Here is a 27,265-nt window from a genome sequence, read left to right on the forward strand (position 1 = left end):
TTACAATATAATTGGGCATTTATTTAAATATTGCTTGAAACCACTGCATTCACCATTGATGAGAGTCATGTATTTATTTCAAACAAAAAGGAGTGTTCCATCATCCTTTTCTGTTTCAAGTGACCAGCTTTTTATATATGTACTAGGTATATACAATATCAGCGCTTGTAAATAGCTTGTTTCAATCTATCCAGTGGATGTAATTATGGCGTAAATATACGCAGCCCCCAAATGCGCTCACAGAGACCTGGTCCCTCCCAATCCAATGCTGCCGTTTGTATATCCTGTTTCTAGAGATGTATTCGTAGATGTTGGTCGAGAAGGCGATCGTCGAGCAGTAGAAACAAATGCTGGAAGTCGATATTGGTCCAGTTTTCTGGCGCTTTTGAGTGTGAAAGGCCAGACAAATCTTGAAGATTCGCTTGATGAGTGCGAAGATCTTAACGATGCTGAACCAGGCATTTTCTGATTTTTTTTTTGAAGATATGTTTTTCCTTTCTTCTAGATTGTCGTTGATAATTATATGCTCTGTAGTGAAAATATGATATATATATAGAAGAAACGAAGGTTATTTTTTGATGATAAGTTATGGGCTCTGCTATTTAGCCGAGTGGAGATGGCTGGGGACAATTATTAAGGACAGAAGTCCGACAATTGACGAGAATCCAGGTAGGATTATATACGAATTGATCACCAACCGTCCATTTCACGTCATGTCCTACGGCCTCAACGAGGGGGCGGACAGTCAGCTGCCATTCGTATCTGGCGAAGCGCCAATCTTACCAGATATTATGCTGACTGAGGTAGGAAGACGATATCATTCGATGATGCGGACATCAGAATCGGGATACGTAGTGTGATGGGCTGCTTGTACATCTGTACCAAAGAGAGAGAAAAATTATTGTCGCTATTCCTAATCCGGTAGTAAGTAGAATCTAGATAGCCATAGGTTGGCAGGTGTTAAAGGGGTACATACAAGCGCAATATAATGGATTGGCAACTGGCAACTTTGGCAACTTGTATTGGGTAGGTAGGTATGTGTATTTGTTTCCCTTTGGAACCGAATGTTCATATTACTAATGAATGTTAACTATTAGAGGCTATTCCCAACCTTGTTAACCCTTTTACTAGGGAGGCATTTAACATTAAAAGGAACCTAGTAATCAACGAGTTAATAAACTAGGTACAAAGCAATGGTTCAACTTATCAAGTTGAAAGAGAAATATCTGGGAAAATGTTGACTATGATAATTGTCTGAAATATTCGTCTTCGTCTTTACTCTTTTGGGCAATGTCTTAAGCAATTTTTGTTTTTATTTTTTTCCTATAGTAGAACGAACCAGGTGCCGTACATAGGAAGCCTCCATATTATTGGCTAGGGGGAAATTAAAAAATTTTCATAGAAAAAGAACTTATCTAGAAGTTGCAGCAACGCCACAGAGAAATGCAGTTCCGAGCTTAGCCCCCAAAAATCGAGCCAATTGCTATTTGACACATCCATAATCTGCCCTCTTAGAGAATGTATCTACTCTCGCATATGCAGTGCGGTCCGTCGTAGCATTATATGCGAGGAAGAAGGAGCGGAGAGAGAAGAAAGAAGCAAAATGAAAAGAGCCTACCTATAGCCTGCTGATGCTATACAGGAAGGCATAATATGGGGTGTCCCGATGCTGACTCTGAGGCTCTGGAGGGGTCTGTCCCCGGAACGAGTTGGGAATTGGTATAATGATTGGATTCTCAAGTGAATCTCTGGTCATTCACACCCATGGTAGGCTTCCCAACTCGACGGTTCTATTGACATCATGGAGTCCTTCCAACTGGGATTTTACACCATCACCATTCTGGCCGCCTGCAAAGTCATCTTAATTGCCCTTGAAATATTCTTCAATATACGAAAGCCTAAAGCCATTTTTCTCGTTGTTTCTGGCTGTGTTTCTGCATTTTTAGCCCTCGTACTTGGCTGTGTGTCGTTCGTAGGACTACGAGCAAGGGTAGCGGAAGAGCCTAGGCAATGTGAAAATGCAGATGCTGATATTGTAGGCGATGGCGTCCGGGCGGCGGCATGGACACAAGTGGGAATCCTATTTTTTATAACTTTTACAGGAATATTTCACTTTTACAAAACGGCAGTGAAAGAGATTGGTGGAGGGTTAATTGTTACACATGTGTCTTTGGCCATTGCCCTTCTGGTCCCTTTAGCTCGCCACGAGTTATCTCCCATCGACGCAATTCTAGGGTCCTTAATTCTAGATGCCCAAGGAAACTCACTTTCTATCCAATTGGTAACGAAGGAGACACTAGCCGCTCGATGGCAAGTGGCAATCGCTCTGATTTCTCAACTTCTAGGGCTACTTATAGAAGGCACCCTCGTTGGCTTCTTCACCACAAATCGACTCCCGACCAAAAGCTGTAATTGCTTTTCTGTATTCTGGTGGACATGGTTCAGCAACTGCTCATCTGTCTCTCCCAATCACGTCGAGCCTTATTGGATTTACTTTGGATATCGGTTTATCAACATCCTTCATGGATCTTACTTCGCCATAACCCGTACCACTATCTACGATGATGCCGATAAATGGGATAGAGAAAACCCCTGTGACCCTTGTGATAACTGCCGCACGGGGGAGCCGAGCACCCTTTGCAAGTGTCATCCTTGCGAGAGATGTCTGTATTGCAAAGTGTGCAAGAGGAAGGCTCGTTGCCATCCGCATCAGCCGGTCGCTCCAACCCAGAATGCTTCCCATAACGCCATAGTCCTACTGCATATGGACACTTGTACAGGTTGTTATAGATGTAAAAAGTGTGGACATAGCAATCTCGATGCGGACACCTCAGTGCTACTATCTGGCGAGCGATTTTCCGAAGCTACAATGACTGTCAGCTCGAATTTCTTGGAAAATAGTGTCTTAGCACTAATAAGTATGGTTTCGGCGGAGGTTACGATGAGCATGAACATGGTACAGAAGACATCTCCATTATATGCCGTCGGACAAGTCACATCATTGGTTATTGCTGTTGGAACGACTGTCCGAGCACTCTGGGTATTTCTGTACATGTTTGATTCGAAATCTCGTAAGTGGCCACAATATCAACTGGATGGGTTCGAGATACTGACTATTATTAGACTCAGCATACGTCAAATAGAATACAGGTACCTACCGTTTTGTATATATTTGTCTCGAGCGAATAAAGGGGGTAGCGAGACGATAAGATAGCCTGCGCCATTACGAAGATCGCCTGGAAATCATCTACGTGACGACAGAATTCTCTAACAAGCACATAAGGAGGCCACCAAAACGATCGAATAAAAAATCTCTGGATCAGAAAAAAGATACCCGAAGTGTTTACTACACAGGTCATTATTACATCTAGCACCGGTGGTAAATTTGTAATATTATTTCATTTCATGCCGTACGGCGTACATAAACTAGTACATATCGATACCTAGGTATACAAGAGGAAATTATTCATAACTCTGATGGAAAGGTATTGGTTACGCCACATAATGAAAAGCCTCACCTTCACGACCGAAGACGCCTCCGGTGGGGGAGCTCCGAGGTAACGCTACCCAGAGCCCCTGACGTAACCCCCAAAACCCCAGAATTTGGATGAAATAAAATATTCCATCAATGATCAGATATTTCCTCCACTCACACCGTCACAGCTTTGATCCCTTGAACCACCAACCAGCTCGCCATGAGTGTATGTAGCCATCTACCAACACTCCCCTCTAAGAGTGTAGGCTTATCACCCACCCCTCTCCACAACGTAGTCTCGTTCACGAATTGCACCTTATCGCCATCTACAAGATCAAATCCGACGTCTAGCACTCCAGTTACAACAGGACCAGTCCATCCCGGTGGCGGTGATACTGAAATACACAACACGAAGTTAGCAGCCACCTCCCAAGTAAAAACGTAGCAGCACAATGACATAAGAAGAAGAAGCAAAACTCACAGCCCAACACAGCCCTCCCCTCCCTCCTGGCCTTAACAACATACACGCCACAAACCCGATCCCCAACCCCAAACGCACACTCGCTCAAATACCGCGCCTCAAAAGTCATACTATACCCCTCCAACTTAGCCCCCAAGCGCGCCATAACCAGCGCCTGCGGCGTCCACGCAAAAGCCCGCATCGTCGCGCCTAGATACGCCTTTACCAACGCCCCCTCCAACACACCCCCATTTCCCGCGATAAACCCCTCCTGAAGCTCAGCGATCGGGATAGGTAATGAAACCACCCTCTCCCTCGCAACAACAAACGCTTCCGCGTTATTCAGCACGTCGCGCGGTATCACGTCCTCATTCGTAGCCTTATCATTTCCACCTAACAACGGGAGTAAACCCTCCGGCGGCGAAACCCGCACCTGAGAAATAGTTTTCCGCGCCAACGCGCGCTTCGCATAGAACAAATACGCAGCCGACAGCGCGACCGGTGCCAGCGCCACAATGACGCGGAGCGCGGAAGCGCGCATTGCGACTGATTTGGGGGCGGTACAGCCGGCTATCCGATGCCCTGCCGGGAGGGAACAAATGAATCAGAGGTAAGTGAAGTGGCTGAATCTCACGTAAGATACCCTAGGTAGGTAGGTAGGTATATATGTATAGCTCGCGATCTGGATGCTACGTTAGATCGGATCGGGCGCATCCGATTTAAGATAAATAGATCGGATGTGAATGCTTGAGATTCCAAGATGGGAGTTGTAGATTCATTGGAATGCGGGCGTAAGTAATGCGTCTTTTAGTTAGGTAGGTATATATAGACCATATTCCTTTATACCGCCCGCCATACACCTAAACATCGTATTTCGCATTCACCCAAGCCAAGCCAAGCCTAGCCTAAAAATTAGCGATTCCAAACCACCACTACCTGTCACCCATAATTCACACCTCGGTACCTACCTAATCAGCCCTAAGACGCTAACGCCGGCTCTAAATAAACACTACTAGGTAGCAAACACCAAGTCTAGGTAAAATCGCAATTCACTATGTAATTCAATGTATTCATTTCGAAGACAGATTATAAACAAGGGGAATATCGCGCACAGCAAAAGTGCAGTAGTCAGCAAAAAAACAAATAGGCTCCTCAACTCCCAATCGCGATGCACCACATCCCTTTTATAACAACGAAGCAATCCTAAACCCCAGCGACTACTATCACATATACCTTGGCTACTATGCCTCAGCATGATCTAGAGTCTGCAAAGGGACGTATCCTTCGTCCTTGCGCGATCTTCTGCCGAGCACAGCACCCGCGATGTTCTGTGCCTGGGTAACGATGCCGTCTAAGCCCCAACCACGGCCACGCTTCTTAATGCCACCCTTATCTGCAAGCAGTGCCTCTTCCATCCACTGCGGCCGCTTCCAGAACTTGAGGAGCAGGGAGCTGACTACAACGCTGACACTACTGCAAGCCATAGCGGCACCTGCGGCCATAGGGTGAAGATGCCACCCGAGGGGGAGGAACATTCCCATAGCAAAGGGAAGACCGACAACGTTGTAGAGGCATGCCCAGGTGAGGTTAAGCTTGATCCGTAGGAATATCGTCCGGGCAAGGTGGAGAGCAGCAGGGATGTCCATTAGGTCGTTAGGTCGCATGAGGACAACATCAGCAGCTTCCATGGCAACATCTGTACCACTAGCCATGGCGATACCAACGTCAGCAGTGGCCAGGGCAGGAGAGTCATTGATACCATCGCCAACCATAGCGACACATTCACCTCGTCCCTGAATCTCTCGAACGATGTCCTGTTTCTGGTCTGGTGATACGCCAGCGTAGACATTGTCATGCGAGATACCAACTGAAGAGGCAACGGCCAATGCAGTAGACAGTTGGTCACCAGTAACAATGGCAGTCTTGATTCCCATGCTGTGTAGTACCGAAATCGTGGCTGCTGCTCCTTCCTTGATAGTGTCGGACAAGCATAGGTGGCCGGCATATTTACGATCGATAGCGATGAAGACGTTCGTTGTTCCGGCGGAAGCAGCCTTCGATTTGTTTGCCTTAGAGTTGATTTCCTCGGATGCTTCCACTGCGTTTTCAGGTACTTCCACCTTGCTCTCACGCAAGAAGCGAACACTACCTACGAGTGCTTCGTAACGGGTACGCTCGGCACTAGTAGTAGGTTCAACACGTGCACTGATACCTCGGCCTACAACGGCATTGAAATCGCCAACGCTACCGTCGATAGCTGCCTCTGCATCCAACCCGAGATCATTGCGCGCTGCTGCCAAAATAGCTTTACCAACTGGATGCTCACTTCCCATTTCGGCGAGACCGACAATCGACCACCAGAGACGTCGTCGCCACTCGTTGTCTTTCCAGATGGATGGCATCTCAATGCTGGCGACGCTCATCTTGCCGTAAGTAAGAGTTCCTGTCTTGTCGAGGACGACTTGGGTGATTTTAGTTGTGGTTTCCAAAGCTGCACCGCCTTTGACTAGAATGCCGTTCTCTGCGCCTATTCCCGTACCAACCATCACCGCAGTAGGAGTTGCAAGACCAAGCGCACAGGGGCAGGCGAACACGATGACAGAAATGCAGAGTTTGACGCAAACCATCAGCTTACCACCACTTTCCTCTTGCAAGAAAATCTTGGGCGGGTTCTTGAGAGCGTGGCTCAGTACCATCCAGGTGATGAACGTTAGGAAACCGAGAACTAAGATCGTGGGGACGAAGTAGCCGGCAAGGGTATCAGCTAAGCGTTGGATAGGAGCTCTGGTAGTTTGAGCGTCTTGTACCAACTTGACAATCTGACTGAGTTGTGTATCTCGGCCTGCTCTAGTTACGCGGAAATCGACTCGGCCATGTCCGTTAACGGTGCCACCAATCACATTGCTACCCTTCCTCTTCTGTACGGGGATGGCTTCTCCAGTAACCATACTTTCGTCCACGTATGTTTCACCTCGAACGATGGTTCCGTCGGCAGGAATCTTATCTCCAGGGCGGATGATCACAATGTCACCTACTGAAATGAGTTCTGTGGGGATGATCTTCTCTTCGGCCGCATTGCCCTCCTGTGCTTGTGCCTCTGGTTTGTCGGTATCTGTGGTCGCGTCCCAATTTTCAGCCGCTTTTTCTGCTGCAATCGGATCGGCGTAAATAGTAGCCATGGATGGGGCTAGTGACATAAGCCGGGAAAGAGCCTTCGAAGTTTGGCCCTTTGCACGGTTTTCTAAGAAACGACCCAAAGTGATGAAGGTAATCAGCATGGTGCTGGTATCGAAGATGGTGTTGGGTCGAGTGTGTGGGGGGAATAAAAAGGAAACAACCATGGCGAAAACGCTGAAGAAAAATGCGGCAGAGGTCCCTAGGACGACGAGTACGTCCATAGTTGGAGACTTGTGTTTAATGGACTTATAGGCCGAAACGTAGAAACGTTTGCCAATGCCAAACTGGATGGGTATCGTAAGAACTAAGCAAATAACATCGCCTAAGAAAAGGCCAGAAAGTAATTCCAAACGACCGAAATCCAGGAAAGGAAGTGCCATAGGGAAAACCATGCCGATGAAGAATACCGGAATTGCAAAAGACAACGAGACCTGGAAGGCTCTTCTCCATTCCTGGATCTCCCTCGTCTTTGCCAGTGATTCTAACTGCGCATTGTTGTCATCGCTATCAGCCACTAGAGCGTTGAATTTCATCTTTTCAACCTCTTCGACGAGAACTCGTAAGCCCGTTACCCCTGGCTGGTGAGAAACAGTGAGCCTCGATGTGGACATGTTTAATTTCGCGGAGTTGACACCGGGAAGAGCGAGTAACGCTTCCTCGATAGCCTTGGCAGCAGCGGCATCGGGATTTCCGTATATTTTGAGCTGCGATGTAGTAGACGATCCAGAATGATCAGCTGTATCGGGAATTGACGATATGACTTCAGCACCGAATCCACTATCCTCGATAGTTTCCGCGATCTTCTCCGCAGTGACTTTCGTAGTATCGTGGGTAATAACAGCTCGTTCCGCCAACAAACTGATATTAAACCGTAAAATACCATCTAGGCCAGTTACAGCTCCTTCGACAGCTGAGGTGCAGGCACCACATGTCATGCCCTCAATGGCAATGGTAGTTGTGGCTGTAGTGGGCTTTGCTTCCGTGCCCTCAACCCCTTTTTTGACAGGTTTCGATTCTTCGCTGGAAACTAAGGTCGCACCAAATCCTCGATCCTCAATAACCTCTATTATCTGGTCGACTGGTAATAAGGCCACATCATGTTCCACGACCGCTCGCTCGGATAGCAGCGATATACTGAAATGTTTTACTCCAGTCACGTCTTTGAAACCACCCTCAATGGCTGACGTGCACGCTCCACAAGTCATTCCTTCGACGGCGATTGTTGTAACGGTGGTTGCTGGGCTGTCGTCGTAGTCGTCGGTAATCTCCTGTCTTGGTGTGGGTAAGGGGGAAGGTAAATCCGTTGCCAATACCTCCGCCTCAAATCCTCGATCCTCAATAATTTCTTGTACTTTCTCGGCGGTTATCCGTTGGGGGTCGTGCATTACTACGGCTCGTTCCATCACTAGACTGACTGACACACTTCCGACTCCGTTAACATCTTTGAAGCCCGCTTCAATGGATGAAGTACAAGCACCACATCTATATCAATATTAGTAAAAGGGGGGGAAATTGAGTGTAGGATATTAAGAATCGTACGTCATGCCACCGACTCTCAAAGTGGTGGTAGCCCATCGTGCAGGTGTCGGACTTAGTAGGGAAGACCCGGAAGGCCCTCGAGAAGGGACTGTGATATTTGCTGGTGCCATATCTGACGAGAATGAGCGCAATTGCGCGATGTTTTCTTGGAGGCTAGGAAAAGGCGCAACCAATCAACAGATGTCGCCGAAGGGTTCTCTTGGATTAATTCGGGAGAGTTTTTTTTATATGACGGCCGGCATGATCTAATTGTTGGAAGCGGGATATTGAGAGACAAAGGACGATTTGACGTGTAGTTGTGACGTGTGGTGGTAAAAAAGAACACGTCGTGAAAATGACCAAACTCCAGCTCCAGGCGGGTAGTGAGTGAGATATATTAAAACAGGCTTAAATTGTATGAGTAGTATGTGGTATGGTGTGTAATGTGTGGATTTGAATGAGGAATAGACGAGTTGACGCAAGTTGACGAGGAAGGAATTCGGGAACGAAAAGGTCGAACGATGCGATTCTGTTCTAGGGTCGGAAGGGGTTTGTAAGCTACCGGGGTTAAGGAACCGCCGCTAAGTACTTATCGGGTGTAAGGTACAACACTAGTGGAACGATCTAGGACGAATCGGGTGTTTTGGGTGTTTTTAGTCAAATATTACGACTGTGCAAACGTCACGGGCTAACTGTACGCTACATAGCCGAACTCAGCTCCTAGCCATTAACTTGGTCACTAACTTGGTCACTAACCTGGACACTATTGTGCTTTGACCGAGCTGACGTTGCACTATCTAATACAGTGCAGCGCATAATTCCAGGGGTCTGGTAAACTGTAGTTTCAGGCTTGGCATAGATTGCTTAAGGACGCTTAAAGGACGAAACATGCCACAGCTATCTCAACCTTCTAAACGCGGCAACTAAAGCGATCTTCGGCAACCTTGCATCTCCTATTTAGATCTTGGCTAATCATTAGAAGATGAGTAGATCTAGATACCAAGCTGTGCACATCTTTTTACATACATAACTAATTTTGAATGATTCACATTAGTTTATTCTTATACAACTATGTGCATGTAAAATGAATATCGATCAAAGAATCAGACAGAAAAGTGAATAGTCAGCGTTATGTCAGACATTGGATACATATGCCGAGTAACGTTCGAACTTGGCGACAAATTCGGACCGTACGGAATATATAGCTTTATTAGTTGTACCTCCGATATATTGGATACTTCCAAGTTTACCTTGATTTTTAATATATGCGGTAAATCTCTAAAAGTACTAGGTAGAATTGTTCTCGGTGGGGTGGAGGATTCATTCACATGTCGATATCTCCGATTTTTTCAATTCCTCTTCTATGATCATAACTCATTCTGGCACCATTAACAACCACGTGTAGATATCAGTTTGTTATACTGTTGTTGGTTTCTTCGTCAACTTTGGAAAGGAATAGGCAGTAATAAGCTGACTGCAGGAATTGCTTCATATTGCGGAGAGTCGAATAAGCAGTGCCCCACGATCACCATGATCCCCAAAGCCGAATGCCGTGCTTGTTCACCGCAAAGAGTTGATCTTGAATCCTTACTTATGTCATCGTATGATGAGGATTTCGGAGCATTCACATTCTAACATAATAACCAAGTCTTTGTCCAACATTAAAAGTCAAGATGTGCAAGATACGTAGATGTGTTAAGATTTAGGTGTACATCAAACTATGTAGAAAGATAAAGATAAGATAAGGAATTATTGTGCAATTGCCCCGCTATACATCCATAGCCTAGATGTCACTAGCAGCGTCTGGGGTAGGGGCTCTACCTGGTCTGGCGGGTGTAAGCTCAAACAGTGATGATACAGGCACTACCTCAAAAGTTCAAGCTTGGTAACCACCAAAACCTCAACCACGTCAACGTCAAACACCAGCAAATCCACTTCTAGAATACCACGTCTCTTTGCCGGCGTGTTTCCTAGCCTCTCGTTCAGACAAGCTTTGAGTGTTTTCTTTTACCCTTACTCATTTCTATTGAAACGAATTAGAGTAATAACCCCACAATCTACTTGCCAAGCCGTACAGTCTTCAGCCGTTTCATCTCACCATAGCAAGGCGAACCGATCTAGAAGCTTAGCCAGTTAGCTTAGCTACCAGGCCCTTGTCTTCTATCTTTCAGCCTTGCCTGAGCCTGACGTTGTCGATACTATCGCTGTCAACGTCTTTAGGACGAGGCTATCTTCACCATGGAGCAAACAAAGGCACTAAACGCTCTTGAGGTAAGTAATCCATATCCCCATACAATTCCAAGCACATTATCAAGACTTTATACGGGATATATTACTTAGTACTGGTGGATATCACAAGCAAGCAACTAACCACCTCACCAGCCCTATCTAGCTCTCACCAAATCCGCCACAGCTCCCCGCGCAGCAGCCGACCTAGTGACGCAGGCGACCTCGAACCCCAACACCTACGTCTTCGCCGAGCTCCTACAAGCACCTCAGATCCAAGCCCTATCCCAAACCCCCGAATACGCGCCATACCTACAACTGCTCGAGATCTTCTCGCACGGCACTTACCAAACCTACACCACCGCCCAAACCAGCACCCCGTCCCTCCCTCCCCTCAACGACGCCCAAGTCCTCAAACTACGCCAGCTCTCCCTCCTAACCCTCGCCCGCAATCCACACAACCTAACCTACACCAACCTCCAAACAACCCTAGGCCTACCCTCCCCCCGCGCCGTCGAAGAGCTAGTAATCAGCGCAATCTACGCCGGCCTAATCGAAGCCCAGCTCGACCCGCGCCACCAAACCGTGCACGTATCAGGCGTTGCCCCACTCCGAGACCCCGAGCCAAACTCCATCCCCTCCGCCCTCGCCGCGCTCCGAGCATTCTCCGCACGCTGCGAGACCACGCTCCAGGACCTCGAGAACCAGGTAACCACCGTCCGCAGCGCCGCCATCTCCCGCGCAACCGAGAAACAAACCGCATCCCAAACCCAAGCCAAGCTCCTCGAGGACCAGCGCCGGGCCGACACCAACGCCAGCGCTTTAGGCGCCCACACCCGCGGCCAAAACCGCATCATCGACGCCGCCGTCGCCCGTCTCCGCGGCGGCGGGGCCGCGAGCCTCGGTGTGCAGAGCCGTAGCGGCAAGCGTGGAAGCGGGAGCTTGGAGACGAGCCAGGACTCGGACGAGGCGATGGATGTGGATGAGGAGGATCCCGACGAGGGGGATGTAGGTCAGGGACGCAAGCAGCGGCAGAGTCGACGGAAGCTTTAGGAGGGTAAGAGGGTTCGGGTCTGATTATGCTTGGGAGTGTTTTGGTCGTGGTTGGGGGGATGGGTGGGTTGAACTTGGTATCTATTCTTCAGCTTTGACAACTTATCGTATGGGAAGTTTATGAAGGAAGATGACTACGAAAAAAGCTAGAGAGGGAAAGAGAGAGCTAAGACCAACTTTGGTCGGTTATTCTAGCTTTGCTATGGTATGATAGACATAGACCCAGACCATTGGCAGATGAAAACAGATAAAAATCACAATCAATAAACATTTCTACGAATCACAGGCCTAAAGCATAATAGCATAATAGTTAAAACGTAGAATTCATCGTAAAATTGGTTACGATTTGCAGCGTCGAGCCTAAAAGCCAAGCTGATGAACTACGTTTCTCAGTGCTAGTGTACACAAGCCGGTGAAATACCAGACGAGTGGGTGAAGCGGTCGCCAGGCTCGGTCCTTCGTAGAAAAAGGGGTGATGGGAATCGAAAATAGAGCCATTTAAATATGGATGAAAGAAGTGAAAGAGTCCTCAAATGAACTACTCGTGGAAAGAGATCATTTGAGGACAGAATTTGTGAATCCGTAAGCCGTATGCCTGACTGCCCTGTTCCCTTCACACCTGTGAAAGGGTACGCCCCTTTGGATAATAAAAAAGAGGCCGAAAAAAATCAATGATGAATGCGTGCTTGCTCGTACTTGATGGTATCACATTATCCTCCCCAACACAAGCCGCAGAGTATTATTCAAGGCCCGCAAATGTCTCTTGGTAGGCCAAGTCTCGAAACTCCTGAAAGAAATGATCATGACGTCGTAATATGGGACCAAAGTCACCCCATTATGTAAGTTGTCTGGGTACTAGTAGGAGGTCCGATTGGTTGCCTAAAGTCTATGTCCAGGTACGAGGATGAACAGCACACACAGTGCCGCATCAAAGACTGCCGTCACAGCAAGGACGACAAAGGAACGCTGGAATAGTAACTTGCGGACATAAGGCTCTCGGATACTGGTGAACTCGAATGGTGTCAACTCCGTATAACCAAGTAGTGCCATGATGGGATCCAGAGAATACTGGTATGAGGCTAGAAGGTAGACGCCGATGGTGAAGGGAAGGATTTCCTGTATTGAAGTTAATTAACGATTCACGGGTAGTAAAGATGCTAAAAGAAAAAATACACATACCCAGCATCGAGTCAAGCGGGAGTAGTCAAGGAAGATAAGATTGAATCCAGTCCAGAAGCCTCCAAAGAGAGCAACGAGACCGATGATCAATCGCGAGATAAGAGTGGGAGGAATCAAGTTTCCGAAGGCTCTAGCTCGTAGAAAACCTGGGAAGGCATCTCGCTCCATGGCCTGAAATACGTAATCCTTAGCCACGTCAAAAAGTTCAGGGTCGTCGCGATTGTTCTCCTCGATCTCTCTGGTAACATCGGCCGCGATAGTGCCGTCTAGAGTAATCTCACGCTCAGCGCCAGGGAGGAGGAAGGTGTAGAGAATTTTCTCCGCTGATCTCTGGATATCATTTCGGGTGAAGGCGCGTGCTGGAGAGTTCGAGTCGGTGATCTGCTGCGGCGTGCTGGAGCTGAGTTGGGTGCTAGCACGGGCTCGTCGCTCCTGACTGCTGGCAGGTGAGTCCTCGGCCTGTTGTTCTCTTAGATAATTCGAGATCTTTGCATCTTGGTCTCGCTCCTTCTCGTTGCCAAATCGCGCAGGGCCATCATGGCTATAGCTTAAGTCGCCCATTGCATCCAACACTCGTGATGATCGCTTAGATTCTTCTGTCTCTAAATCCGGTGTGCCGACTAGCACAGATCGTCGAAGTTCTCGGACGTAATGGCGGCAAAGTGACATGTGCTGTGCAACATCGAGCCTAAATATATTGTAAGAGGGGTTATTGATTCTAACTGAGAAGAACGACATACCAGAAGTCAAGATAGTCGACGGATCGTTGCTGATCCCGCATGTAGATATAAAACGAGAACAGATCCACGGGAGGTTGTGTACGACGGCAAAGCACCTCAAAAAGGGTAGGCAAACGGTTTCGTACCATGGTGTCAGGAAGAGGCGAGGTATTCGCCTCCTCTAAATTGCTACTGGCATATGCCATCTTGATGGTAGTAATAAGCTGTCAATGGGAAGGATTGCAGGAAATAGCCTTGCTAGGGAATTTAAGGATCCGGAGCTTAAATGGGAGGTGAGAGATAATGTTCGTATGTGTAGGTCGATTGGGCTGCGAGAAAGTAGATGTTCGATTTTATGGCGAAATAACTGCCAAGCTAGCTCTCCCCTGGGGAGCAGCCAATTTTTTTTTTGTGCCGGTGTTCAGTGTCGCGTTGAACGTTACAAAGAAGGGGTAACGTGAGTAACGTGATCGGTTTATCGCGAATGTTGTTGTCGGCGCACAAAAATCATCAATTGCACGAAACGAACTTGATCGTTTCAATAATCTCTTCGGGGAGAGGACACAAATAAAAAGCGAGTGAAATTGCGCTCGGCGCAAGGTTGGGGGGTGTTGATGTTGATGAAGGAAAGACGACGTTGGGTTAGAATCAAAAACTGGGCAAGTTGTAAGATCATTTGATTTGCGACGTCTGTCGTGGTTGCCGATTGTTTCTGGAGCCTAAGCCACCCGTTCATAAATTACTGGCAGTCGCCTGCCAGGTACCTATCCAACCAAATTACAGGGCCGGGGTACCTGAAATCGTGGCACGGCAAGCAGGTTTTCAAACTTTGTTTTGGGTTCATCGCATGTGTGCACTTATGAGCCACATTAGAGGTCATACGAATCACAATTTAGTCATTAATTGAAAGACATGGGGTAATAAAATTTGAAGTGATACAGATGCATTTGCATCACAACTTCATGTCTTTGTGTCTTAAGATGCTATCGCAAGATTTGCAGCATATGTAGGTACATACCTAATGCTAGTCATTTTGATTGATTGTTCTATATACATAGCATGATTGATCCAGGAACCAATTTGTCTGCAGAGTTAGCCACAGCCTGCACAGCTTCAGCAAGACAAAAAGTGCAGGTACCCATAATTCGGCCGACCCAGTAATTAAATACCTTGGTACTTCTGTTGAAGTCAAAAGCCACCGCTAAGACCACTCAAATATCCAAAAAGCCACACCTGTACAAAAAACACTAGCCACAACAATACCTGCACACTTCGCACAAATTCAATTTTAATTGGTTCGCCTAGCGAAAAGCTACCTCCTGCCCTCAGTTTCCCACATCAGTGCCTCTCAATTTTCAATTTCGCAAAGTCTCACAACATCACGACCGAACTTTTTCGACTAACATCCAGACAACCATTCAGTAAGCAAACCATATGCCAAAATAATTCACCACGACCGAATAAACAATTCTAATCATCGCAACCTATTTAGAAATGTCGTCGAAAGGAAAGAAGCCCGCTACCAAGTCGGCCATCGAGCAGGTCGTGTCCCGCGAGTACACCATCCACCTCCACAAGCGTGTACGTCTATTTCGCAATAGGATCGAGTCCTTGCTGGCGCATGATCCTAATTATAGGAGTGAAAAAATACTGATGGTTCTAATAGCTGCATGGTGTTACCTTCAAGAAGCGCGCTCCCCGTGCTATCAAGGAGATCAAGGCATTCGCGGAGAAGGCTATGGTACGAATAACCCGAATTACTTCCACACCCACATCCACATCCATATTCACATTCACAATTCGATTCTTTAAATTATTCCTTCGCTCAATATTTATCCGCCGTCACTCATAATCGATTTCAACTTGGCTAACTGAATTATAGCAAACCTCCGATGTCCGTCTCGACCCTCAACTGAACAAGAAGGTGTGGGAGCAGGGTGTCAAGGGTGTCCCTTACCGACTACGCATCCGAATTAGCCGACGACGAAACGACGAGGAGGATGCGAAGGAGAAGCTCTACAGCTACGTCCAAGCCGTTAACGTTAAGAACCCCAAGGGTCTCGTGACGGTGGTCGTTGAGGAGTAAGGGAAAGCAATGCAAAGGAAAAAGCAATGTTTCGTTGAGATACCGGCTGGGTTCGAGAAGGGCATGGTTTCGGAGTTCCTTCTGGCTTCATTACATTAAGATTCACTGATTGATGAATCAAGAACCGTGAACAACACTTTTCTTATTTGTTCACCCCATCTGCTACTTGCTACGTCGTGATCGAGACATGGTGATTACGATTTCCCCTCCCAACATGATCCACCATATCATAGGAAGTAAATCATGGCAACGCTGTAATGAAGTAGGTGATAATGCTATCGTGTTCTCATTGAACTACGCGAGGAATAGCTATTCCCAGCCTTAAAACAACCTGTAAATGCACCGCGTACAAGGCGCCGAGACAACAGTGGTCCAATCCGACCAACTATGCAAGTACTGACTCCGATTCTCCATACCGAGTGATCCCGACTGTCCACTCGGACACATGATAAACAGTATAACGGACAATTTAGTCGTCATCGACGTCACGGTGACGCCCAAGAACCTTCTTCTTGAATTCCTCTGCGTCCTTATCCCACAGTTCCGCCGCTTCACCGTTCAATGGTGAGGCACTAAAAGTGGGTTAGTAAGGTCCCGATTTTCTCAGATCCAACACATAGAAACATACTTGTTTGGCTCTCCAAGGAGACTTTGCAGACTCAGGAGAACAGTCTGGATGTTGTATGCAGCGGTCCACTTGTCTTTCAAGATATCTAGACAAATACGCCCAGAGAAATCCACATTGGGGTGGTAGATAGGAGTCTTGAACAGAACAGTTGGTGGGGCGTAGGGGTAGTTGGATGGGAAGGAGAAGGACAGCTTGAAGGTCAGCCCGGCGTAGGGAGTATCGTCAGGTCCCTCGATCGTTGCGGACCACGACATCAGGTTTCCGTCAGCCGACGGGAATGCTGAAACACCAGGAGCCGGTGAGGTCATCAACTGCATGAGTTCCGTCTGCAATCTACATATTGCTGCTGTTAGCGAAATGGGTTGTATAACGGATACAACTTCATTAATTTCCCAATCGTACCTTTTCGTTACACTCTGTGCATCGGGCCCTCTCCGGGTGTTGCCGAGCTTAGCAGCTTGGACGCTGTCAGGTGCTGCATTCTGGTTCTCGGTAGGGTATTCCATTTTGGCTGGCAATTGAAGTTCGTCGTCGGTAATGATATTGGCCAAGTTCGAATTTATCGAAGTTGATGGACGATGTAAATGTAATAAAGACCGAGTCAAGCCGTTAGTGGCTGCTGGATTCGGTGCACCTGTAGCTAGAGAATTGTACAAGGAGAAATGAAAGACGAGGCCTGGAATGTAGTGTCTGTTAGCGATGAAAGGCCCTCTAGAGATGCACCACACCCGATTGACGATCATCAATTAGAGGTAAAAAGAGATTCTAGGTTAAGGAATGTTGTACGAACCTATTTAGTCGATATTATATCGAAGGGTACTTAGGAATTGAAAGTTAGGTTTAATAATTGATTGATAGAAAAAAGAGAATTGAAGGAAAGAGTAGGATCGATTTTCAAATTGTAAACAACAACTCTGACGTCCCGCCCGATTAGCACGATTAGCACTCCTATGGCAACCGCGATGATGGGGTCCTCCAGCTCAACCATAGAAAACCCCCCGTCTAGCGCCATCTCACCTAATCTTGTGGGGCAGCGGCTTCCGAAGTTGGTCAGTGCCAGTGCCGATAAGCCACTCAAACTGCTCAAGCCACTAATAACAGCTCACACTGCAGCTGCATCATAACGCAAGTCACTTAAATAACCAATTGTGGAATGCCTAAATCCCCTAAAAAGGAACTGTTCATAGCCAATAAATTTATCGGGTCGCGATACAATCTCAAACCAAAAACACTTAAACACATCCATCCGATTCTATTTTAATTAATATTTTGACGCGGTAAACCGCGTTTATGAGCCAACATGGTAAGTTCTTCTGAATATTGGGTATTTCTTTACTATCAGTTATTTTCATCTGTTTTAGCCAGCCTGTTACGCGCAGTCTGGGTCGATTTAGATGTCTATATCGACGTCCAGTTCCTACATTTTCAGTGATATCCGATGCCCCATGTTCCTTGCCCACTTATGAACCAAATTCATCTCGACGAATCAATTTATATGAATTTACAGAATCAAAAATGAGAGAGTCTAGAAGTCAAATTTACTAACAAGACAATGCAGTCTCAATTAGATCCTTTACCAAATAATCTTCCCTTCAGATTTATTTCCAGGACTATCGGACGAGGAGCGTATGCATCGTGAGTCACCGTCGCCTACATGCCTAGTATCCACTTATATCAAATACTGACTAATACAACAGGGTCAAGAAAGCCGTACCCCTGGATTCAACAACACCCGTCTTTGCCGTCAAGTTAATTCACAAAGGCTATGCAATCAAGCATGGCCGCATCTCAGCGAAGCAGATCGCCATGGAGGTCTCCTTGCATTCCCACGTTGGTCAACATCCAAATGTAATTGAGTGGTTTGCCACAGACGAAGACCATGTCTGGAGATGGATAGCGATGGAGTATGCCGAGGGTGGTGATCTCTTCGACAAGATTGAGGCCGACGTAGGTGTTAGCGAAGATATTGCCCAGGTCTATTTCTATCAACTCATTAGCGGAGTAAGCTTCATTCACTCCAAGGGTGTTGCCCATCGAGATCTCAAGCCAGAGAACATCTTAATGTCGGATAACGGCAACTTGAAAATTGCGGATTTCGGCATGGCTACAATGTTCGAGTACCGAGGTCAGAAGAAGCAAAGTGCTACCATGTGCGGTAGCCCTCCTTATGTTGCCCCCGAAGTCTTAGTATGCGGTCGACAGGAGAAAAAGACCGGTACCGAACTCGTCAAGTATTCCCCTGAGCTAGTAGACATATGGTCATGCGGTGTCATTCTCTTCGTCTTGCTCGTAGGCAATACACCATGGGACGAGCCTACAAGAGAAAGTTGGGAGTTCGTAGAGTACAAGAAGACTAATGGACGAAGTTCGGATGACCTATGGAAAAGGGTACCGGCAGAGGCACTGTCGCTGCTCAGAGGTATGATGAACATCGAGCCGAAGAAACGATTCTCATTCGCTCAGATACGCCAACACCCATGGTACACCCGCCACAATGAACACCTTGCCTCAGATGGTCAGATCAACGACCCTATAATCCTTGCAACGAAGATGTTAGAAAACCTACGTATAGACTTTAGTCAACAACCTACTTCATCTCAACGCGGATCGCAGTCTTCAGCCGATGCTATGGATGTAGACAGCGGCTTTAGCAGGCTATCGTCCACCCAACCAGAAGCTCCTATAAGCGACGTCCTATTCGACTGGGAGAGACCTGCTCTACGCACATTAGCCGTATCCTCGACCCAGCCCATGTCCCGAGCGGACGCAACACTACCACCTTCGGCAACCCAGTCTACGAACTTTTATGATGCTTTAGCTGAGGAACCATCGATGAGCCAGTTCTCGCAGACACCCGGAGTACCGATAACCCTCACCCAGCGCGCACAACGGTTCAAGGACATTGTCCCCGCACACTCATTCACGCGCTTTTTCTCGCACATGCCGCCGCGGCTACTCGTGCAAATGATTGGTGACGCGTTACATAACCTCAACGTGCCGCTACCTTCCCAGCCCCCGTATATCGGCCAGGGAGAACACGTATCGACACTCAAGGTCAAGACCACGGATGACCGGAAGCAGGGCCTACACGGCGAGATTCTTATCGACAAGTACTTCCTGCCCGAGTCACAGGAGCTACTGGAGGTGCGCTTCATCAAGCTCAAGGGCGACCCCCTCGAGTGGAGACGATTCTTCAAGAAGGTGGTGCTGCTATGCAAGGACGGCGTGTATAAACCGGAGGCTTAGAGAGATCGTCCGGTTGATCCGCTCGCTGGGATGACGGAATTTAAGGAATCCCCAATCAAGATATGAGGAGGTATGACGGGGATGAGCCTAGATGGTGGGTACAGCGTTGCTTTATGATTCGAGCGTAGGGTTAGGGAAATTTGCATCGCGGCTACTGCGTTACGGATCTTGCGATTTGCTGCTCTATGGGATTTGAGCTACGGATGGACGATGCCTGGGATGAATGACTGGGCGTGCTATGATACGATTGCATTTCGCAGATGAATTAATATAAGATGAATCAGCTAAATTACTGGGTTATGTGAAGTTGATCGTTGAATGGGTTAAGGAGGTGTGAGGTTAACTCATAACCTTGTAAGGTATTCTTAGAATACAGGTAGATGATATATTTCGACGATATGAGTTGACTCCTGACATGCGGCTTTATGGTATACCTTAGAAATTGACTTCCCCATCACGTTTCTGGTTTTGAAGCTGAGTTCTTGTTCAATGAATCGAGTATGTGCGAGTAACACTGTTTTATATTATGTGGAAATGCATCCCTCAGGGTACCTAATTGAGTAGCGTCCACATATTGTAACCGCAGATTAAGTAATGAGGGGATAGCTAGACAAAGTACAGTACAGTGCCTCTATCCCTCATTCGCACATGCCCTTTTTCTTTTGACGTCATTCCGGGATGGCCGGCAACATTACAGATGTAGACGCATAACAACAACCCGACGCGCAACGCTTTGTGACTTCTATAAATGAAGATTTACACTATATATCCCACCGAGCCGAGTCCTATCGCAATTCTTTACGAAGAAACTGGGATAGGCTTCTCCGCCATGGCCGCAAGTCGGAACAGATGCCTCACCTTAGAGCTCTCTCCATCATCCACATAGTCCACCACAGCCGTATCTAACAACCCAATTAGCACATCCCCAAACAAAAAGGCAGAGTAGCCAAAGCGAAAAGTGAAATCAACCTACGACAAGTCGACCGATTATCAAAAACCACCACCGACCGCGGGGCCCAGCTAACGCGCGCCTGGTAATCGTGGCCGGTCACTATATGCTGCATCAGGAAGTCCAGCAACATCTTGTGCTCTGTCTCTTTCAGCCCGTCAATCCGCGACACGAACTCCGCGTTTATGAAAAGACATTTTTCGTTTGTGACGGGGTGGACGCGCACCAGTGGGTGCACGGTGGAGATCGCGTCTTTGCGCACGAGACCCCCGGCTAGTCGGGTGTGCGCGATCATTTTGGACGAGGTGTGCGTTGCGGTGAGGTTGGTTACGAGGGTTTGGAGGGCGGGGGAGAGGCGTCTTGGGGGTGTTAGCTCCTCCCTAAACAAGACATAACAGGGGAAGAAGATGTGTTGGGGAGGTTCTTATTACTTATACGCAACATCCGTCGCTGCGAACACCGTATCGCCCCCGATATCCGGGCCTTCTAGGAATCCAAGCATCACGTATCCTGGGGGCTGGATCTCGTAGCTTACGTCCTGGTGCCAGAGCGTCGTGGTGGATTTCTGGTCCAGGAATTTGGTCAGCTCGGCTTGGTTGCCGTCTCGCTGGATAATGTGGAAGCCGGGGTGCCCCTTGATGCTGCCTGATACCGGCTGGTAGTTCGGCTTGCCGTAGTGGTTCATGAAGGCTTGCTGCGCGGCTGGTCCGTCGTCGATGAGGTCCTGGTCGTGAAAGGCGAGGACTTTCCGCTCGGACACGAGCCATGCTAGTTCGTCTTTTGCGACGGTGTTGAGCTTGTTTAGCTGGATTCCTGAGATGTAGCTTCCGAGCTTTGGGGTTATGTTGGTGATCTTAAGCCCGGCTTTGTGGAGCTCGGGGAGAGAGGTGTCTTTTACTCGGAGAGCGGGATCCTGGAATTCGAAGGGTGGGAGGGGGTCGAACCATATCTTGTCCCAGCTGGGCATGTACTCGGGGTACTTGACTTTGGTCCGGGTGTCGTCCGTGATCTTGTACGGGACGTTGATGTCGTAGCTGATGACATCGTCTTTTGTTGTGCTGGGCATTGTGGTTTATAGATGGGGTGTGAAACTGAAGATGGAATAGGGGTGTGGTGGTACCGATCGAACGAGTATTGTATTTTCAACAAGAGAAGTTCTACGGTTTATATCATGATTCTATCCATCATCTGTCTCCGTATTTCAATTTCGCTGACATGGTTTTATCGTACAGTAATGACCTACTATTGGATTACACATCGACATTGTCTCTTCCACGATCTTCGAATATTCCTTGTTTAACCGTCTTCAAATGTTGATGATCTCCTTTGCCATCATATACGATCAGTGCATATACACATCACCAGCAAATCATGCATTCGTCGTACAGGTCGTAAGTCTCATAGGTGCGCTCGGCGTGCTAGAGTAGGTAAATGATGAAAATCCTAGAAGGATCATTATACATACCATCCAAGCGAAAAATCTGGGTCTGAGCACGTCTGCCGGGTCCTTTTGTGCATGCCCGGTGTCTGTACGACCTCGGTGTCACAGCGCTGCATGAGATGCTGCAGAAGCATTTACATCATGCGCCGATAAGGCTGATTTATAAGCCTAGAGATCTACTGAGCGCTGTGGAGCTAGGTATCTAAGAAGTTTGGTATAAAAAAAGGCGATTGATTAACGAAAAAAAAGGTTGATTCGGCCGTCGAGGGAATCGAACCCTCGAGCGGAGCTCACCAGGGAGCCCAGAGCTATAGCCATGAGATCAATTGCAAGCACCACCATGCCACACCGGCCATTATGTCCTACCAGTAGCTGGTTCTTGAAACATTAGAATCTTCTTATGGTTTATATGTCTTTGTACGTAAGCGAATGATTTGACGCACAGTATGAGCGCACTTCTTGCGAGCATTGACCAAGCTACTAGATATCTATAGACACTGGCATGAGCATCAGTTGCTTAGGTTACCTGGATGAGTGCCTACCGGTAAGAATGGATTCCAACTTTCGGCTGACTACTAGGTACCTACGCAAGTATTCGAAGTTCATGTCTTAATGATACGTCGCATGTCTCTATCACTCAACAGCAGATAAGTATATACTTTTCTAGCTATAGTTGAAGACTCTTACGCCGAGAGAAACCACTAAGTAGCTATATGCAGTCAAATCCTTCGGTCAGCGTGAGTAAGACGGAAAGCTCCATTATTAACCACGTCGTAAAGCTTATACCGACCTCAAATCTATCCGTAGTATGTGTGAACCAGCGTTTATGATTAGTGCCTACCTAGTAGGTAACCAGATAACCTCTTCTCTAAATCCTTGGAAAGATCCTACGACGCGGGAGAGACCCATACCAGCTTTCACATGTGACTTTCCGTCGGTAACCCCAACCTACGGGGTGAAGTTACATTGCATACCTACCTACTAGGTACCTACTAATTACCCACATCCAAAATGCAAGTTACTTTTATTATCCATTTGACAGTCAGGGTCTAATACTTCGACGATTTCCCCTTGGCATTTGAATGTCTCTAGTTTCAAGCTGACATATTACTAGGGTTAACTGCGGTGTATAGGACATATTGTTAACTGCCAGAAGTATGGTCTGGGGGGAGACTAGTAGCTAGGAGTCTATGGGGTTAGGACTTAGTGTAACAAGGGCTAATAGGGCTTGGAATAATTTTCAGATTCAATATAATAATTGTCTGAGGTTTAAAGGTCTGTAGTCCTCTCTTGTTTCGAAGGGGATCTAGGAGTCCTATTTAATAACCTAGGTACCTACTTAATAACAATCTACCTATCCGGTCGGCCTTGGAGCTTCATCTAGTAAGGTCCTAAGCGCCCAAAAATCCCGTGTTGGTCATCTTGCATAAATCCCATACCTACCTAGTAGGTATGCATCAACATGTCCTTCTAATGAGTTATTCTTATGCTCCAATAATATGATATACAACCATCCAACAGTGTATCTTTTGATACCAACAATACTTGGCACTAATCCCCGTGTGACACCCGGCCCGTAGAAGTCGGTTAAGTCCCAAAGGCCCTGTTGGTCACCAGCCCTATGAACAAAAGTGATTTCCTCAATGAGAGTAGTTTAAAGCTCCTCGTTAACGAATTAATTATAACTTTTATTAAAGTGGTAACAAGTAAGTTTATATATGAAATCATGCTCTGAAAAAAGGACTTATCAACTTTATATAAAAACCTTCAAATATAGAAGTAGAACTAAATAGAGGTGTTTGGAGGACTAGGTGTTCTTAATGTCACATCTTCGGTGAGTATAGTGAACTAACTAGAGTGGGACTTAGTGATAATTGTACCTAATTGGCTGTGAAGCGCGGAGCTCAGCCATGGCCGTGGCCGTGGCCGTCCTTGTAAACAGCCCTGGAGCCTATGGCTTACGAAGTACCTAGTAGTCAGGTAGTACCTAGTATTATTTCCTCTTTTAAACTATTTTTTTTTCAATCGTCGAATTGTTGGATAAATACCATCAAAGCGGTCCTACCCATCTTATTGCGGCGAGGCACTCCTTCGAACATGATTTCCGTATTATAGATTCGTTCTCAGATTCGTTCTCAGATAAAACCAATGGCTTTGCCTATTCATGCAGCATCAGCTACCTGCACTTTGACGTAGCGACATTCCGCCTCTTACCATAGTTGCCTAGTAGGCAGTCTATAGCTTGCTAATAAAACTTTTAGTACTAATAGTGTGAATTAGGCTTGGATACTTCGGCTGTTTACATCATTGCTAAAATGGATGGTCTTAGCGCAGTCGCGAATATTATATCTGTTATCCAACTATCTTCCGAAGTCGTCAAATATATCAGCAATGCCTCCGGTGCAACGAAAGACCGAATCCGCCTTCGTGACGAAGTGTTAAGCTGTGAATCAATCCTCCAACAGTTAAGAGATGAGATGGATGATATAGAAGAAGAGAAATGGACGGAGACGATCGGTTCCCTTGAGGCACTGAGTGTACCCCTCGACCGTCTCTCTACTGCTTTGGATGTCATCAAAACCAAACTTCATCCTCAACAAGGAATTAAAAAGGTTCTTGGGTCTTTAAAATGGCCTCTACAAGAGAATGAGGTGAATAAAATTATTTGCGGGATCGAGCGGGAGAAGAACTTGTTAAATTTGGCATTGGCAAATGATTCCCGAAGATTGATGCAACATATCAAGAGGACTGCCGAAGATAATGGCAAGCAGCTCATGAACCTAACCGACGCGGTCAAATGGGGTTCGAAAGATAACAAAAGCCAACTTTTGAGTCTGGGAAGCACCCTAACAAATATTCACGGGTCGCAGACTTGTCTAAAAAGAGACATCGACCGTCTTCATGACCGGCAAGATGGCCAAGAATCTGTCGAGGAGCGCAAGGCCATTCTAGACTGGCTTACTCCAATCGATTATGCCTCTCAACAGCGTGACTCCATCAATCGCAGACAGGCCGGGACCGGACAGTGGCTTTTAAATTCGGAGGAATACCAGAGGTGGCTACGGACAACCCAAAAAACACTGTTTTGCCCAGGCATTCCGGGAGCAGGAAAAACCATCCTAACATCAGTCATAATTGACGATCTTACCACGCGATTTCACGACAACCAAGATATCGGTGTTGCATACATATATTGTACTTTCCAACGACAGGTCGAGCAGAGGGCCGATAACTTGTTTGCATGTCTCCTGAAACAACTATGCCAGGGAATGTTTTCATTACCAGACAGTGTCAAGGTTCTTTATAACCGCCATAAGAGCAAGCAAACACGACCGGAATTTGAAGAAATATCTAGAACGCTACAATCTGTGATAAAAACCTTTTCCAGGGTGTTCATTGTTATCGACGCGCTTGATGAGTACCAAGCTCTAGATAGTTGCCGGACAAGATTCATCGCAGGGATAGCCGACCTTCAAGCAAAGACTGGATCCAATACATGTGCTACTTCAAGGTTCATTCCGGAAATTAGTGAACAGTTCAAAGAAAGCATTTCCCTAGAGATCTGTGCCACCAGAGAAGACGTGCGAACATATGTTGATGGTCACATGTTCCGATTACCAGGTTTTGTGCAGCGTAACCAAGAACTTCAAGTTGAAATCAGGAGTAGGATTATCCAGTCAGTAGATGGAATGTGCGTTGGATTCTATCTAACTATTCATAAACATACGAAGATATTTTTACCTGTAAAAATACGCTAATATGTTTCAGGTTTCTGCTTGCACAACTTTATCTGGATTCTCTAGTTGGAAAGAGATCCCCAAAGGCCATTCGAGTAGCTCTGGAAGCACTGCCAACTGGGCCAGGCGCCTATAACTCCGCGTACCGAGCTGCAATAGAGCGTATCGAAGGCCAAGTTAAGGACCAAGAAGAACTTGCTAAGCAAGCTCTGTCATGGATTATATGCGCAAAGAGACCCCTTACCCCATCGGAACTTCAGCACGCTCTTGCGGTAGAAGCCGGCAAGTCTGAGCTGGATGAGGATAATCTCCCAGATATCAATGATATGATCTCTGTATGTGCTGGGTTAGTTACGGTCGATAAAGAAAGAAATGTCATCCGATTAGTCCACTATACGGTACAGGAATATTTTTTACAAACGCAAGGTCATTGGCTTTCAAACGCAGAAGCTGATATCACGGAAACCTGTATCGCATACCTGTCATTCAACACATTTGATGAAGGGTTTTGTCGAACGGACAGCCTATTTGAGGAGAAGCTGCGATCAAGTCAACTTTACAGCTATGCAGCACAGAACTGGGGACATCATGCGCGTGTAGCTCCCATCAGAACAAGAAACCCAATTTTAAGCTTCCTCCAAAGCCAATCCAAGGTTGATGGATGTAGTCAAGTGATGATCGCCGCGAAAAACTACCGTTCCCACGGCTATAGTCAGGATGTACCGAGACAGATGACAGGAGTCCACCTTGCCGCATGCTTTGGTTTGCAAGACATGATATTCGCGTTATCTGAGAGCGGGAATGACCTCGATCCCACGGACACATATAACCGAACGCCCCTATCATACGCAGCAGAGAAGGGATATGAAAAGGTGGTCGCTCTGCTGCTTGAGAAGGGCAATGTCAATCTGGACTTCAAGGATTCTATATACGGATGGACACCATTGTGGTATGCAGTAGCAGAAGGGCACACAACTATAGTGAAGCTTCTACTTGAGAAGTCTTTAGAGGACCTCAACTCCAAGTCCAGATATGGATTAACACTGCTGTCATTAGCAGCGGTGAAAGGCTACGACTCAATAGTGAAATTGCTACTCGAAAAGGACAACGTAGATCCTGATTTTCAAAATTTCGACTTTGGACGGACACCACTCTCGTGGGCAGCGGCGAGTGGACATCGCAGAGTGGTTCAGCTCTTGCTCGACACGATGGGAGTCAACCCTGACTCCAAAGACTTAGAATATGGACGAACACCACTCTCATGGGCGGCAGAGAGAGGTCAAAAGGCCGTAGTTGAGATATTCCTCGCAAAAACCACAGTTGATCCAAATTCTACATCCAAATGTGGACGGACGCCATTGTGGTTTGCGA

General features: G+C 46.9%; 9 protein-coding genes across 9 annotated transcripts; 4 read left to right on the plus strand and 5 right to left on the minus strand.

Moving 5' to 3' along the window:
• The first annotated feature begins 1,540 nt into the window (after positions 1 to 1,540).
• On the plus strand, positions 1,541 to 3,380 carry GGS22DRAFT_172429 (uncharacterized protein). The gene is made up of 2 exons (XM_047962750.1): positions 1,541 to 3,071; positions 3,124 to 3,380. The coding sequence occupies exons 1-2, from the start codon at positions 1,802 to 1,804 to the stop codon at positions 3,141 to 3,143; spliced, it is 1,290 nt and encodes a 429-aa protein (XP_047815368.1). The 5' UTR covers positions 1,541 to 1,801; the 3' UTR covers positions 3,144 to 3,380.
• Positions 3,381 to 4,719, minus strand: GGS22DRAFT_172430 (uncharacterized protein). Its single transcript, XM_047962751.1, has 2 exons — positions 3,957 to 4,719; positions 3,381 to 3,870 (listed from the first exon to the last, which is right to left on the minus strand). Exons 1-2 carry the CDS (start codon positions 4,474 to 4,476, stop codon positions 3,650 to 3,652), a joined length of 741 nt encoding a protein of 246 aa, XP_047815369.1. The 5' UTR covers positions 4,477 to 4,719; the 3' UTR covers positions 3,381 to 3,649.
• A 264-nt stretch (positions 4,720 to 4,983) lies between these two features.
• GGS22DRAFT_172431 (heavy metal translocatin) lies at positions 4,984 to 9,142 on the minus strand. Its single transcript, XM_047962752.1, has 2 exons — positions 8,652 to 9,142; positions 4,984 to 8,594 (listed from the first exon to the last, which is right to left on the minus strand). The coding sequence occupies exons 1-2, from the start codon at positions 8,759 to 8,761 to the stop codon at positions 5,177 to 5,179; spliced, it is 3,528 nt and encodes a 1,175-aa protein (XP_047815370.1). The 5' UTR covers positions 8,762 to 9,142; the 3' UTR covers positions 4,984 to 5,176.
• A 1,287-nt stretch (positions 9,143 to 10,429) lies between these two features.
• GGS22DRAFT_172432 (uncharacterized protein) lies at positions 10,430 to 12,197 on the plus strand. The gene is made up of 2 exons (XM_047962753.1): positions 10,430 to 10,901; positions 11,013 to 12,197. Exons 1-2 carry the CDS (start codon positions 10,869 to 10,871, stop codon positions 11,907 to 11,909), a joined length of 930 nt encoding a protein of 309 aa, XP_047815371.1. The 5' UTR covers positions 10,430 to 10,868; the 3' UTR covers positions 11,910 to 12,197.
• A 573-nt stretch (positions 12,198 to 12,770) lies between these two features.
• GGS22DRAFT_59425 (regulator of G protein signaling superfamily) lies at positions 12,771 to 14,179 on the minus strand. The gene is made up of 3 exons (XM_047967493.1): positions 13,829 to 14,179; positions 13,089 to 13,776; positions 12,771 to 13,025 (listed from the first exon to the last, which is right to left on the minus strand). The coding sequence occupies exons 1-3, from the start codon at positions 14,011 to 14,013 to the stop codon at positions 12,789 to 12,791; spliced, it is 1,110 nt and encodes a 369-aa protein (XP_047815372.1). The 5' UTR covers positions 14,014 to 14,179; the 3' UTR covers positions 12,771 to 12,788.
• A 1,035-nt stretch (positions 14,180 to 15,214) lies between these two features.
• GGS22DRAFT_172435 (ribosomal protein L31e) lies at positions 15,215 to 16,052 on the plus strand. The gene is made up of 3 exons (XM_047962754.1): positions 15,215 to 15,388; positions 15,474 to 15,548; positions 15,690 to 16,052. The coding sequence occupies exons 1-3, from the start codon at positions 15,302 to 15,304 to the stop codon at positions 15,891 to 15,893; spliced, it is 366 nt and encodes a 121-aa protein (XP_047815373.1). The 5' UTR covers positions 15,215 to 15,301; the 3' UTR covers positions 15,894 to 16,052.
• Positions 16,053 to 17,456, minus strand: GGS22DRAFT_172438 (ubiquitin-conjugating enzyme). The gene is made up of 4 exons (XM_047962755.1): positions 17,312 to 17,456; positions 16,924 to 17,197; positions 16,522 to 16,854; positions 16,053 to 16,465 (listed from the first exon to the last, which is right to left on the minus strand). Exons 2-4 carry the CDS (start codon positions 17,025 to 17,027, stop codon positions 16,363 to 16,365), a joined length of 540 nt encoding a protein of 179 aa, XP_047815374.1. The 5' UTR covers positions 17,028 to 17,197; positions 17,312 to 17,456; the 3' UTR covers positions 16,053 to 16,362.
• Positions 17,457 to 17,737: 281 nt separating this feature from the next.
• GGS22DRAFT_172439 (Pkinase-domain-containing protein) lies at positions 17,738 to 20,220 on the plus strand. The gene is made up of 3 exons (XM_047962756.1): positions 17,738 to 17,824; positions 18,080 to 18,156; positions 18,219 to 20,220. The coding sequence occupies exons 1-3, from the start codon at positions 17,822 to 17,824 to the stop codon at positions 19,765 to 19,767; spliced, it is 1,629 nt and encodes a 542-aa protein (XP_047815375.1). The 5' UTR covers positions 17,738 to 17,821; the 3' UTR covers positions 19,768 to 20,220.
• Positions 20,221 to 20,565: 345 nt separating this feature from the next.
• GGS22DRAFT_181673 (alpha-ketoglutarate-dependent taurine dioxygenase) lies at positions 20,566 to 21,782 on the minus strand (the record flags this gene model as incomplete). The annotated part of the gene is made up of 3 exons (XM_047963886.1): positions 20,566 to 20,669; positions 20,741 to 21,075; positions 21,148 to 21,782. The coding sequence occupies 3 exons, from the start codon at positions 21,780 to 21,782 to the stop codon at positions 20,566 to 20,568; spliced, it is 1,074 nt and encodes a 357-aa protein (XP_047815376.1).
• Between the last annotated feature and the right edge of the window lie 5,483 nt (positions 21,783 to 27,265).

The sequence above is a fragment of the Annulohypoxylon maeteangense genome (genome assembly GCF_022496945.1).
Source record: "Annulohypoxylon maeteangense strain CBS 123835 unplaced genomic scaffold GGS22scaffold_19, whole genome shotgun sequence".
Taxonomy (NCBI): Eukaryota; Fungi; Ascomycota; class Sordariomycetes; order Xylariales; family Hypoxylaceae; genus Annulohypoxylon; species Annulohypoxylon maeteangense.